Source organism: Ovis aries, chromosome 11, assembly GCF_016772045.2.
Source record: "Ovis aries strain OAR_USU_Benz2616 breed Rambouillet chromosome 11, ARS-UI_Ramb_v3.0, whole genome shotgun sequence".
Lineage (NCBI taxonomy): Eukaryota > Metazoa > Chordata > Mammalia > Artiodactyla > Bovidae > Ovis > Ovis aries.
This window is the reverse complement of record NC_056064.1, coordinates 30,094,131-30,106,760: the sequence shown is the minus strand read 5'-3', so window position 1 is coordinate 30,106,760 and position 12,630 is coordinate 30,094,131. Positions and strand designations below refer to the sequence as shown.

The window sequence follows — 12,630 nt, the reverse complement described above, 5'->3', positions numbered from 1 at the left end:
TTTCTCCAAGTCTGAAATGAAGACCAATGTATGGACTAATACCATTTGGGTAGTGGGGGAGGTCTTTTCCATGGTTGCCATGGTGAACCAGCAGGAGTAGCTCTTATCAATGGTCCAAGAAAGAATCATTAGTGTACACACACTGGGGAACAGTGGTCCCAGTATTCTACACTGGATGCATATCTCCAGAACTTGGCCTTGGGGTTGAGATTGAAGCTGGAGGCGAAACAACTTCTCCTCTCGGAGAGAGCCCTTATCCTGAAACACACATCTGAGCTGTGTATCCATGGGCAAACACAGAAAAATACTGAACTGTTGAGGACTTTCTGTGGAAATGCCTTCTTTGGGATTTTCTTTTTTTAATAGACAGGTTGCTGGTTTTGGGAAATCACAAGAAGTTAAACAGAAGAGGCAGCTTTCTAAGAACCTGATTCTTCCAGAAGCTTAACACGTTCTCTTCCTCCATAGCTGTCTACTTGACGCAGGGTAGCCATGCTTGTCACTGGGGAAATGCTATTTCATAAGTGATGGTTCCTGCCAGGGGTTCTTTCTGTCATCCCATCACTCTGCCCTCCCACTGTACCCTTCTGCTGAGACTTATGCTACCTGAGCTTACCAGCTCCCTGCAGAGTCTTGACAAAGTCACAGAGACAGGCTAAAAAAGCTGAGAAGGATTTTTAGAGATTTAGAGCAGTCTGGACCACTCATTTTGTTTTAAATGAGAACATTGAGATTTGGAGAGGAGAAGGATGTCTTTCAAGGTAACAGCAAAATGCCGGCAGAGGTAATACAGTGAACCAGAACTTCTGATACCCAGTCTGGTACTCTGACTGCACTCTAGTCTCATGGGATGGGAAAGCTGAGATGGCAAGGCCAAGCAGGATGGGATACTTACAAGTTCACTGGGCAAGCAAGAAGCCCAGATGAAATTTGAGTATTGTGCTGTGCTAATTCAGTGATAAAATATATCAGCCATGATTTTGTTTCATTTTGTTTTGTTCATCTAATATCCTAAATTTTACAGATGAGGACACCAAGGACCAGTGATGACATTGAGTCATATATCCCTGGTGTAAAAGTTACTGATTCACTCATTCTAGAACTTTCTAAGCGTTCATTCCAACCTTTCTCTTTCTGACTTTTCCACTCCTGACACATCTGCAGCCCAAACCATTAGTGCCGTTGGATTTCTTCATAGAATCTTGAAGGAAAATCTTTCTTATTCCTCCCTAGAGGTTTTGTGCTTCCTTCACGCTCAGCCAGAGGAGAAAGGTCAGTGTTCAAAGTGATGTGGTGGGTGAAAGCCTGGCTGAGACCCCTGGTATCTCAATGCTTCCAACATGAGTTTTCTCTGGCCTTGACTTATAAATGATGGTGTATTAAGACCTCATTTTTATCTCATTTTTATAGATCTCACCAGTTTGGGATTAGTGACAATGGTGATAGAGGCCAAACTGAGGTTTATCTATGAGAATCAAAGAGGAGAATTTGAACAAACTGTTCATGTTAATGATATTTAAAAGTGGTTATTTATAGAGAACAGGCTATGGTTGCCAAGCAGAAGTGGGAAAGAGAAGGAAAGGAAGTTTGGGATTAACAACTGCAAACTATTTTATATAAGGTGAATAAATAATAAGATCCTACTTTATTGTACAGGGAACTATTGGGTTGGCTAAAAAGTTTGGATTTTTCCTTAACCTCTTACATGTATATTCTGTATATTGTGATAAAATCATAATGGAAAGAATATGAAAAAGAATGTGTATATATATGTATAAGTGAATCAGTTTGCTGTACAGCAGAAATTAACACAACATTGTAAATCAACTGTAATAAAATAAAAATTTTTTTAAAAGTGGATGTCTAACCAGTTTAAGAGAAGAATCCTTCAAACACCATTATGTTAAGAACTCTCTGACTCAAATGTCTTGACTGTTTGTATATTAATTGCACGTTATTCTTACCTATTCAGTAGGGAGGGTCTCCAGTGATTTTCTCTGAGGGAACATGTTGATAGTCTAACTTAACCCTTCTGTGTACGTGAGGTAGCAGTATAGTGTTAGTTGCTCATTCATATCTGACTCTTTGTGATCCCATGGACTGTTGCCTGCCAGGCTCCTCTGCCCATGGAATTCTTTGGGCAAGAATCCTGGAGTGGGTAGCCATTCCTTTCTCCAGGAGATCTTCCCAACCCAGGGATCGACCCCAGGTCTCCTGCATTGCAGGCAGATTCTTTACCATCTGAGCCACCAGGAAACCCCATGTATGTGTAAACATTGTAATTAAATTTCATGTCTCTAAAAAAATTTTTTTCACCATCTCAGAATTTTTTTCCCTTGGGTTTCCTTCCAGTAATGAACATAGAGTAATGAAGCTTTGCTAAACTTATAATTGTGTGTGTGCTTGCTGTGTGTCATCATGATTTAGAGACACCAGGACTTAGACATAATCCACTGTAATAATGATTGTCGTAGTGAGCAAAATGGGCTTTAGAATATGTGTGGTTATGTGTTATTATGTATTAGAATAGTAAACAGATTTGTAACATTGTCCTAGGTAAAGAATGCCATTGAAGGGAGATAATAAAGGGATTTTTGTGTTTTTTTAAAGAGAACCATTTTTTAAAACTCTGTTGAATTTGTTGCAGTATTGCTTCCATTTTCTGTTTTGTTTTTTGACTGCAAGGCACATGGGGTTTAACCTCCCTGACCAGGAATTGAACCTGTACTCCCTGCATTGGAAGGTGAAATCTTAACCACTGGGCTTCCAGGGAAGTCCCAATGAAGAGACTTAAAATATACATATGTATATATAAGCTCAACACAGCCCAGGAGAAGGGTTTTGATTACAAAGGAATCAGGCAGTTGGTAAGTGAGTATGACTGACTGTGAATTCAAGGAAATACGGAGGTGCTGAAGTTGGGAAAAAGTCATGTCCTGTTTGGCAATATTTTGTTTGCTGAAGCAGAGCCCACCAGTATCTAGGTTATGGAGAAAATTCAGAAACACAGAACAACAGATGACCTTAGCAGCAAAAGCGAATATGGGCCAAAGAAAATAAAAATAGAAAATGAGTCCAGAGAAAGAGGTCTTGAGCAGGACTCCAGATCTAGATCAGTTTTCACTGTACAACCTGATTCTCTGGTTAAAATGGCATGGATGTTAACCACCTTTACTCTGGTCACTCATGGCAACTACAAGCACTGACTCTAAAACTATGGATTCCACCCTAATAACGATTGTCATGGTGAGCAAAAGAGGCTTTAGAATATGTGTGGTTATGTGTTATTATGTATGAGAATAGTAAACAGATTTGTAATCAACTAAAAGCAAACTAAGACCTAATGTCCAAGAATAATAAGGCTAGAGTAGATGAATATGGATACAGAGTTGTGGGATCTTGTTTTCCCAACCAGGGATCCAACCTTCGCTTCCTGCAGTGGAAGCACAGAGTCTTAACCACTGGACTACGAGGGACATCCATACAAGACTGTAACTCCTGATTCTGTTTTGAGTTGGTGCACCTTATCCACTGGCATTTATCCTAAGCCTGCCTTCCCACATTTCTTTTGTTCACCATTTTGAAAGCATTATTAAAGTCTAATTTGCACATCATACAATTCACCCATTGTATTATACAATTTGATGACTTTAGTACATTTATACAGTTGTGGCAACAGCACCTGACTCCAGTACTCTTGCCTGGAAAATCCCACGAACGGAGGAGCCGTCCATGGGGTCGCTAAGAGTCGGACACGACTGAGCGATTTCACTTTCACTTTTCACTTTCATACATTGGAGAAGGAAATGGCAACCCACTCCAGTATTCTTGCATGGAGAATCCCAGGGATGGGGGAGCCCAGTGGGCTGCCGTCTCTGGGGTCGCACAGAGTCGGACACGACTGAAGCGACTTAGCAGCAGCAGCAGCAGCAGCATACAGTTGTGAGCATCACCATAATCACAGTGCATTTACAGTGCTTCCATCACCCTAAAATTTCCCTCATTCCCGTGGTCAATCCTTGTTTCTTCTCCCATCAATGATCGTCTACATCCTTTTGTGATTTTTTAAATTACCTTTGGCTCTGTGTTTGAAGAAGCAAACTATTTGGCTATTTTAAGAGACATAGATTATGTTGAAACGGCTTTATTATTTTTTTAATCCATAAATATCTGTTACTGACAAAAGTGGAAAAATCCTTAAGACTAAATCTTACTAAAGTGATACCTGTTTACAGTACGTATAGAATGTGCTTCGACGGGTAAGTAGAACGATGAGATTTGTACAGAAGCGGCAGTTACAGGAGCACTGCTCACCATGAAGCTTACTTATGAGGATGAAAAAACGGGCAAAGGTACAGATAGAAAGGTACTTCTCGTCAGTACTACCATAATAAACATGGAATCCATAAATTGGGCTAATGCATAAAAATGTTCATTAATCCCCCCCTTAGGAAATTGTGTCCCCAAACTAAAAATATTACAGTAAGAATTGCTTTTTTTTTTTTAATTAGAGAATTTTAAGAATTCTTTACTACAAAATGTCTAGTTGAGTTATAGAACTAGAGGAATATTTGCCACTACAAAGCAAATGACTGAGTCCTCCCAGGGAGTGGCATTCAAAGGTCATGGCAGGAGTGGGCAGCAGAGAGGAGCAGGGGTCTTCCTCTCCCCCAGGAGGGAGGGCGTTAAGGAAACGCAGGATGTCCTTTCTCTGACTGATGGATGGTGGATGTGTTTGCCGATTTACAAGACAGGTTCGGTGGTACTGACTTGTACTCTCAATTCTTGCTTCTTCTCAAGCTTTCACCGGGAGGATGGTAGTGTCACGAGAGGAGGGGCTAGAGAGGTACTAGGATGGGGTGCGTGCCCACCTCTTAGCAGCCCAGGGGGGTGCCTCCCCCTCCTCCAGGTGGTGCGGAGCACTGTGTCTGGACTTGGTCTTCAGGACACAGGTTCTGGTGGGAGACGTGACACCCGTCGCTGCAGAGTCCCTGCAGTGCATTCTGTCTCCCCCGTGGCTTGGAATGCATCACCGAGCTGATATCAGATACAGACTTTGTGCCATCGTGGGCCAACCTCTGGATCTCTCTCCTCTAGCTCATGCCATCTCGGAAATCAGAACCGCCTCCCTCCAGCTCTAAGGACCACATCAAGATGAGCACTTCAGAATTCCCCAGTGACTCAGACACCTGGGGTGATACCGGTGTGTCTATATGGGGTGGGGGTGGATTCCAGGACACATGGTTGGTAGCCCCCTGAACAGGTGGGCCCCCCCATCTTCAGATAGGAGAGTGTCCTGGGGTAGCTGTGACCATGAGGCCCACCCCAGGCTCTGGGAAGGAGTGCAGAGTCTGCCCAGGGCACCTGACCATGTTGCTGTGGGGCATGTGGAATGGGGTGTGTGCGGCACAGCTGGGAGGGGAGGGATGCTGAGAGGAGGGGGTGCTAACGGGGCACGGGAGCCCTACATGTACCAGTGGGATAGAACTTCAGAGCTCATCTGGTCAAAGCCCCCGCTTTACATGTGGGAAAAGGAGGCGCTGAGGGAAAATGCAGCTGGTCCTCGGTCATGTGGCAAGACGGAGACAAAGCCAACACAGAAGCGACTTTCCAAGAGTCTCCTCCCTCCCCCCCCCCCCACCGTGGTTTTTCCTCCTGTAGTATGCTGCCTTCCGAAATCAAATACAGAGCACAGGAAGACACAGCTCCCATATCAAATCTGTCACTAAAATGCTGCATTTATATGTATATATAAAAAATACATAGGAACCCTGAAAAATAACATCATTGAAGCACAATGACCTTCCTAGAAAATACTCCAGAGCCAAGTTTCCCAGGTTTGGGGAGGAGGGTGGAGGAAAGTGTGGGGGGAATAGCCCAGGTGCTTCCTAGGATCTTGTTCACCAGCAGTACCTGAAGGTCAAGTTCACAGTTGCCTCTGACTGGAATCTGAGGCAGAAGGCTGGGGCAGACAGAGTATCTCTGAAGACAGTGGACTGTTTGGTGGTAGGGTTACTGGGCTTACTGGAATGGATATTTCTCCAAGCTCAGACAGTCATGAGGCTCTCTCATCTTTTGGAGACAAAGAGAGGTCTATGATACACACAAGCAGGACAGGCATAACTGAGATGAAACAGTGGCCGAGAGCCCTCGAGGATATGAATCTTTGGCCAGAGCAGGAGCCTTTGGGCTAGTGGCAAGCCAGGGCAGGGGCTTCAGGGATGTGCCAGCTGCAGGAACCAAAGCCAGTCTTTGCCTATGATGCCTCTGAGAGAGTAGTTTCCATCCTTTATCCCATGGGATATCCCATGGGATATCCCATGGCAGGAGGTGAAGGATTAACCAATGAGACCAACAGAGACCTGAAGAATGTCTCGTTCTGGGACTGTCTTCACTGAGAGCTCCACATTTTAGAACCACAGGATAGTGCAGCAGGACCAGGGAAAAGAAACTGGGGATGGAGAGAGGTAAATGAAAGAAGACCCAGGCCAGGGAGACGAGAGGAGGAAGGGCTGAACGAGCATGGAAGAGTGAGGTCAGCTTGGGGCTGAGGGTGGAAAGAGGGGAGGAGACATCTGAATGAAGAGAAGGGTGGGAGCTTTTTAGAAGGCAAGCCCTTCACCCAAGACACTGGGGAGCCCTGTGGGTAAAAGTCCATTTAGGGGATTAAAGGAATTCTTGGGAAAGCATTTGCCACTTATGAGCTCCCGGAGCCAGGAGTTCACTGGAGGAAGCGAGGCAGGAAAGGTAGAAGGGCATGACAGATAGAGCTCGGCTGCCATCAAAGGCCAAGCTGACCAGCACAAACCTTCAGGGCAGGAGAGAACCCATGCAGACCCCAGTGTTTCCCCAGCAGAGCAATGGAGACTCAGAGAGCCAGACAAGCCGAGGGAAATGTCGGACTTGGGGCTACCCTTAGTGGGAGAGCAGGGCTTCCATTGTCGGGGAAGGGCCAGCCCTTCCTTGTGGGGTAGTGGCCACCAGCCTGGTGGTGCTGGAAGTCTGGACACCCGGGTTCCAGCCCCAGAACTCTCTCCTCTCTGCCGAAAGAACTTGTCCAGTAATGCAGCTTTGCTCTTCCTACGAACATGGATGGCACGACCGATAAACCAGATATTGCTGTGTCCCAGCTAAGACATCACTGTATGGATCCTGAAATGAGGGGACTGAATTGGAGCTCGTCTGTAGACCTCTTTCTCTTATTTTCTTCCTTCCCTCCCTCCCTCCTTCCAGACTCAAGGGTGAAGCAGAAGAACCATTACAAAGAAGTAAAGGATCAGATAGAAATTTTTTGATCCAACCGACAACCAGGGGTTTTAAACTGGACAGCAGGAATGCTGGGATGAGAAATGGTTCAGAATCAACCTACCAAACAGACCCCGGACAGACACACACGGCTAGGGAGAAGCATCATTGCCCTGAGGGCTGGAGAACTTGGCGCAGAGAGGATGCTGCAGACGTGAATGAGAACCAGTTTCTGGTTCAGGTCTGTGTGTGTAGATTTACATCCACCCATGTCCTTTCCTGGCTTTGCACCAGCCTTCAAGGGGAGTGGCCAAGGACTGGATTAGAGAGCAGTGGGCAGAGGGGAACGGCTGTGACAGACACACGTTCCTTTCCAGGAGTAGCTGATTCCTTCCAGCCCAGCCCTCTTAGTTTCATCTTCTGGAGCAAACTTCATAAACCCTTAGGGACCAGCCCTTGAGACGGTTTATGTGTTTGTCAAGAAGGGAAGCAGAGAGTTATCCCTGACCTCACAGCCTCACAGCCCCAGTGACACTGCTCCCTTGGGGATCTCAGGGCAGTGTCCATCACCCCCAGCCTCAGTCCCCCTCGTGATTCCTGTGATGGTGAGCACTGTGGTAGGGAGGGGAGGACAAGAGCTTTGGAATTCTTGAAAAAGTAGGAGGAATCAGTCAATTGATTTCTCTGTTGATTAGGTTAAAAATTCCCAGGGCTGACCCTGGGGTGTTCTCCCTGCCCCACCCCTGCTTTTTAAAGGGTCATACATGTTGTGTGCGGAACTGGGGAATCTAAAAGCTCGTTTAAAGTCATTGCTTTTGGAGTCTGACTGCGGCGGCTGTCACGTTTGTAGTGTTATACCTTTGCCCAATAGTCTGAAGCCAGTTCCCCCAGCTCCAGCCCAGGGAGGTATCCTGGCCCAGAGAGTGGAGCCTTCTCTCCCCCTACCCCTCACCAGGCTCTGGTCTCTGGTAGTAGATGCTACTTTGTTCACTGTCTGCTCTCCAGGTGGGTTGTCACACCCTGTCCACCCCCACCTGCCCCCCCCAACCCACCCACCCTTTGGAGGCGGAGAAGAGGCTGAGGTGGGCTGCGAGGGTAGGGGCAACCCCCAGTAGAGCTGAGGGCATGGATGTGCCTGAGGCCGAAGGCCCCCGTAGGGGAGCGCTGTGGAGGTACCCAGGTAGCCCCCAGACCAATAGCCTGGAGCACCATTATTTGCGTCTGCTAATTGGCCTCTGTCCGGGAGATCCAAAGGGGACACTGGAGAAAGAAGCAGCAGCTAGGAGAGAGCCCTGAAGCTGCAGGAGATGGGAGATGTGGGGCGAGGGGGACAGGGTGGCGCCAGGAGCGGAAACTGGCAGAGAGCAGGTTTGAACAGAGACGGGGCCAAGCACGAGGGTCGGGGGTGGGGTGGGGTGGGGAGTCAGTGATGCAGAGAGTGGAGAGGTCGAGGTGCAGAACAACCAGAACAACCACCTGGGGTCCTCCTGCCTGGGGCTGGGCTGTCCACCTAGTAGCCAGTGCCTCTGTCCTGCCTGGTGCGTGTGGCGGGAGCCCTGGGCTAGAGGAATGGCCAGCCTTCGAGGCCCAAGGTGTCACAGTGGCCTCCCCACAGCTGCTCTCGGGCCAGGGGGCAGAGCCTCTTGGGAGAAGAGCCAGGGAGGGGAAGGCAGGCCAGAGTGGCAGGTCACGGTTCAGACAGACCCGGAGGCCTGGAGGAAGTGTGGAGATCATTGGGTTGCTGGGGAGAGCCACCCCCAAAGCCCCTGCACCCCATCCCTACTCTTCTGGAATGACCAGACAGGAGCCCCAGAGAATCCAGGGACGGAATCTAGGGCTGGGGGCGGGGCAGGGCCTTGTGGGTGGGGCGGGGTCTTGTGGGCGGGGCATCCAGCCGGAAAGGGGCGGGGTTCCCAACCTTGGGGCGGCAGCTGAAGAAAGGGAACACCCTCCAGGTCCTGGGGCTTGGGGGAGGGTCACAGGGGAGTCAGCAGAGAGAAGGGCCACCCAGTGGGGACCAGAGAGTTCCAGCGGGCAGAAGAGAATCATTATTGTGCTTATGGACACAGCAGCTCCCTGGCTCTGAGAGAGCGAGCAGGCAGTTTTTAGGCACTAAGATTTCTGTGATGCGGTTTTAGGTGAGTGAAAGAGACCGTGGAGCCTATTCCGTCAGCCCATCGGCCAAGTCACATCCGGGAGGGCAGCCTCCGGCCAGGGTCTCTTGGCGGACGGACCTGCAGCTGAGCCCCCCAGGAGGGGGAGGGGGACGTGGGACCGAAAGGGACTTGGTGACAGTGGGGGAGGGGAGGGAGACCGGGGCCTCGCCCCTCTCCTCCGTCCCCTCCGATTCTTCTGGAACAGTGAGGGTGACCCCTCTAGATCCCAGGTCTGCGCACGCGCTGTGCCAGGCCACCAGCCGAGTCCCAGGAGTATGGCTTTCTGGGAGAGGCGGCCCACCCCCAGCCCCAACAAGAGAGGACGAGGGGAGGGGCTCCGTCCAGGCCCCTGCCGACCCCGGGCCCCCGCCGCTCACACGGTCACTTCTGTCTTGCTGGCTGTGTAGCAGGTGTGGTGGCCCGGGATGTAGTGCAGCTGCTCCACGGTGTTGTGTCTGCGCGAGGCGAAGGCCTGGCGCTTGGCCGCCGTGCGGCTCTGGCCCAGGGTGGCGTACGAGTTATCCGAGGCACTGGGATGCGAGTGCATCTTTGTCATGCGGTAGCGGTCCAGCACAGGCGTGGACACGAAGACATCCGTGTGCGAGATGGCCCGCGCCAGGGACTGCTCGGGGAAGGCCGTCCGCTCCGGGGACAGCAGCGGGTCCTGGGAGTGCAGGCGCTCCGTGGAGAGCAGCTGCTCGTCCGAGAGGAGGCGGTCGTAGGGCAGGCCGAAGTCGTCCGGCAGGCCTCGCTCCAGGGAAAGGACCCGGTCCTGCGACATGGCCCGGAGGGGCCGGCGGGGTCGCTCTCGAGGCAGCGGTTTCTGTTGGGACATCTGGATGACGTTGAGGGGGAGGGTGCCGCGGGCGGCCAGGTCCGGCAGGTGCCGCCGTCTCATGTAGTACTCGTCAGCTTCCTTGTCGGCTGCAGGGGAGAGACAGGGTGAGAGCAAGAGAGAGAGGAGTGAGCCGAGGGGGACACCGCAGTGCTGCAGCCAGGAACGCACTGGAGTGATGCAGCCCAGAGGGGTCGACGCTGTGCTTCTCTACTGCGCGTGCAAGTCAGTCCTTGGGCTGGCTTGATTGAGTCGCTCAGTCGGGTCCAACTCTTTGCAGTCCTATGAACTGTAGCCCACCAGGCCCCTCTGTTCATGGGATTCTCCAGGCAAGAATACTGGAGTGGATTGCCATCTCCTTCTCCAGGAGATCTTCTCCAGGGATTGAGCCTGGTCTCCTGCATTGCAGGCAGATTCTTTACTGATGGAGGCACCGGGGAAGCCCTCAGGGGTCTTGTTAAATGCAGAGTCTGATTCAGACCTGGCTCTGGGGTGGGTCTGCTAATCAGCCTACTTCTCCAACAAGCTCCCAGGCGCTGCTGATGCTCCTACTTCTTGGACCCACTCTGGGGTTAAGGGACTCCCTCAAGGTGCCTGTGGAGTTCAGAGCCAACTCCATGGCAAGCCCATGACCCTGAACTCCTGCTCCAGGACTGCTTCTGCCATACCATGGTCCCAAAACAGAAGAGCTCCCTGGATCTTGCTGAAACTCCCAGGTAGCAGCCAGTAGCTTTCTGATGAGATTCAGAACCTCTGTCCAAGGAAACAGGGTTGAGAACCAGCCTCCTGCTAGAATAAAGCAGGATGCTGCATCCAGGAAGCACTTGTGGAAGTGGTTCCTGGTTACTTAGGAACATACTAACACCTTCTCTGGAGTAACAGCCTATGCCTGGCAAGCCAACACATGGCACAGGATCGAGTCTACACACGCTTCGCCTGTGCCCACAGGACGAGCAGCCCGGGGCAACCCCATATGTGCACCTGACTCAGATGCTCCGCCTTTCCCTCGATCCCGAAGCTCACCCTTGAACTCACCCAGGATGATCCTGCCTTACCCTACAGGTGAGGAGTGAGGCTTCCTACAGACAGTCTTCCAGATCTCTGCAGAATGTGGGATTCCCCACATTTAACCATAGAAACCCACTGTGCCACCTTGGAGGTGGCCAAGGTTGTCTCCTGACCTGAACTGCTATCACAGTAGGTCACTCTGTACCTTCAAGTGCATGCTCTGCCCTGTCGCTGGGTGGTCATCAGAACAGACTCGTTGGGCAGTGGGGGCAAAAGGTCCAAGAGTTGGAAAGCTAGAAGAGAGGACTCCTCCTACCATATACCTTCTTGATATTGTAACGTCTGAAACATGTCAGTCTCAAGAGCCTCCCCAGACTCAAATGGCAGAGCTGGGACCATGGGATGACCTGGGCTCAACTCATGAAATGGGATGTGTGCACGGGTCTCAGGTTCCCAAGACAGCGCTGATGGAGTTAGGCAGAGAGCTGGTTTATAGGCCCTTCCATAAGCCCAGGTCTCTGGGAAGAGCCTCAGAGAAAGCTCTGGCATTGATCACTTTTACTCCAAGACAGAGAGCAAGGGAGGCCCACGGTTTGAAGAAGGTAGGTGTGGGGTGAGGCTGGGGGAAGGCTTTCTCTTGCAGTTAATGTGGTGTAAACCACTGCCTCCCATGGGAATGTGGGTCTGAGGATCCCCTGGCCTCCTCTCTACCGAGGGAGAAGAAGGACTCACGCTCTGAAAAACAAAAACGAGGGACTTGTTTGTTCTCTTCTTCCACTTTCTCTTTGTTCTTGGGATCCCACCCCATGCCCTCAGGTGTGGGGCAAGAGAGTGAGACACCAGAAGATGTCATGGAGGCCTTGGAAGCAGCCCCCAGCCCTGGGAAAATATCCCACTTACTTAGCCTCTTCAGGGATGAGTACTTGCTGGGGTGGGTCTTCACTGCAGACTCATAGGATGGGGGCAGGTGGGCCAGGTTCTGGAAGGAGCGTGAGAAGGAGAGGTCATAGGGCTCAGTGGCCGATGTCAGGATGTTGTTCATCCGAGGCTTCTCTGCAAAAAAAGGGAGGGGTCATGGTGTTAGTGGGGACAAAATTTTGCAGGGGCAGGCAGGAGGAATGTGTCCAGGTTCCAACTCTTGAGCCCATCCTGCTTTCCTGGGACCCTGTGCTAGGACACAGATGATCCGGCGACTTGATTTCCCTCTGCTCAGCTCCAGTGGCCAGCAAGCCGGGGGTGGGCAGGAGCTTTTGGCTGCACTGGCCGTAGTGACAGGTCACCCTTCCGTGAATGGCAGACTCTCTCTCCCAGTACATCACTGGGCTGTCAGATGAAAATGGAAGCCCAGTGGAGCTGAGCAGGTGGCTCATAAAATCATTCATTTTG

The 12,630-nt window shown here is 50.6% G+C and overlaps 1 protein-coding gene and 1 long non-coding RNA gene across 3 annotated transcripts in view; one reads left to right on the top strand and one right to left on the bottom strand.

The window, feature by feature from the left end:
- Positions 1-4,128: 4,128 nt before the first annotated feature.
- SHISA6 (shisa family member 6) overlaps positions 4,129-12,630 on the bottom strand; it is a 264,704-nt gene continuing 256,202 nt past the window's right edge. For both annotated transcript variants that reach the window (XM_042255674.2, XM_042255675.2), the window contains 2 exons: positions 12,145-12,297; positions 4,129-10,325 (listed from right to left, as the gene is read on the bottom strand). In XM_042255674.2, coding sequence (XP_042111608.1) covers positions 9,775-10,325; positions 12,145-12,297 — 704 coding nt within the window. In that variant the 3' untranslated portion in view covers positions 4,129-9,774. The remainder of the gene's footprint in view (positions 10,326-12,144; positions 12,298-12,630) is intronic.
- The window catches only part of LOC132657339 (uncharacterized), a 55,540-nt gene continuing 52,143 nt past the window's right edge, over positions 9,234-12,630 (top strand). Inside the window, exon 1 of the long non-coding RNA XR_009595334.1 lies at positions 9,234-9,383. This is a non-coding gene — a long non-coding RNA (uncharacterized LOC132657339). The remainder of the gene's footprint in view (positions 9,384-12,630) is intronic.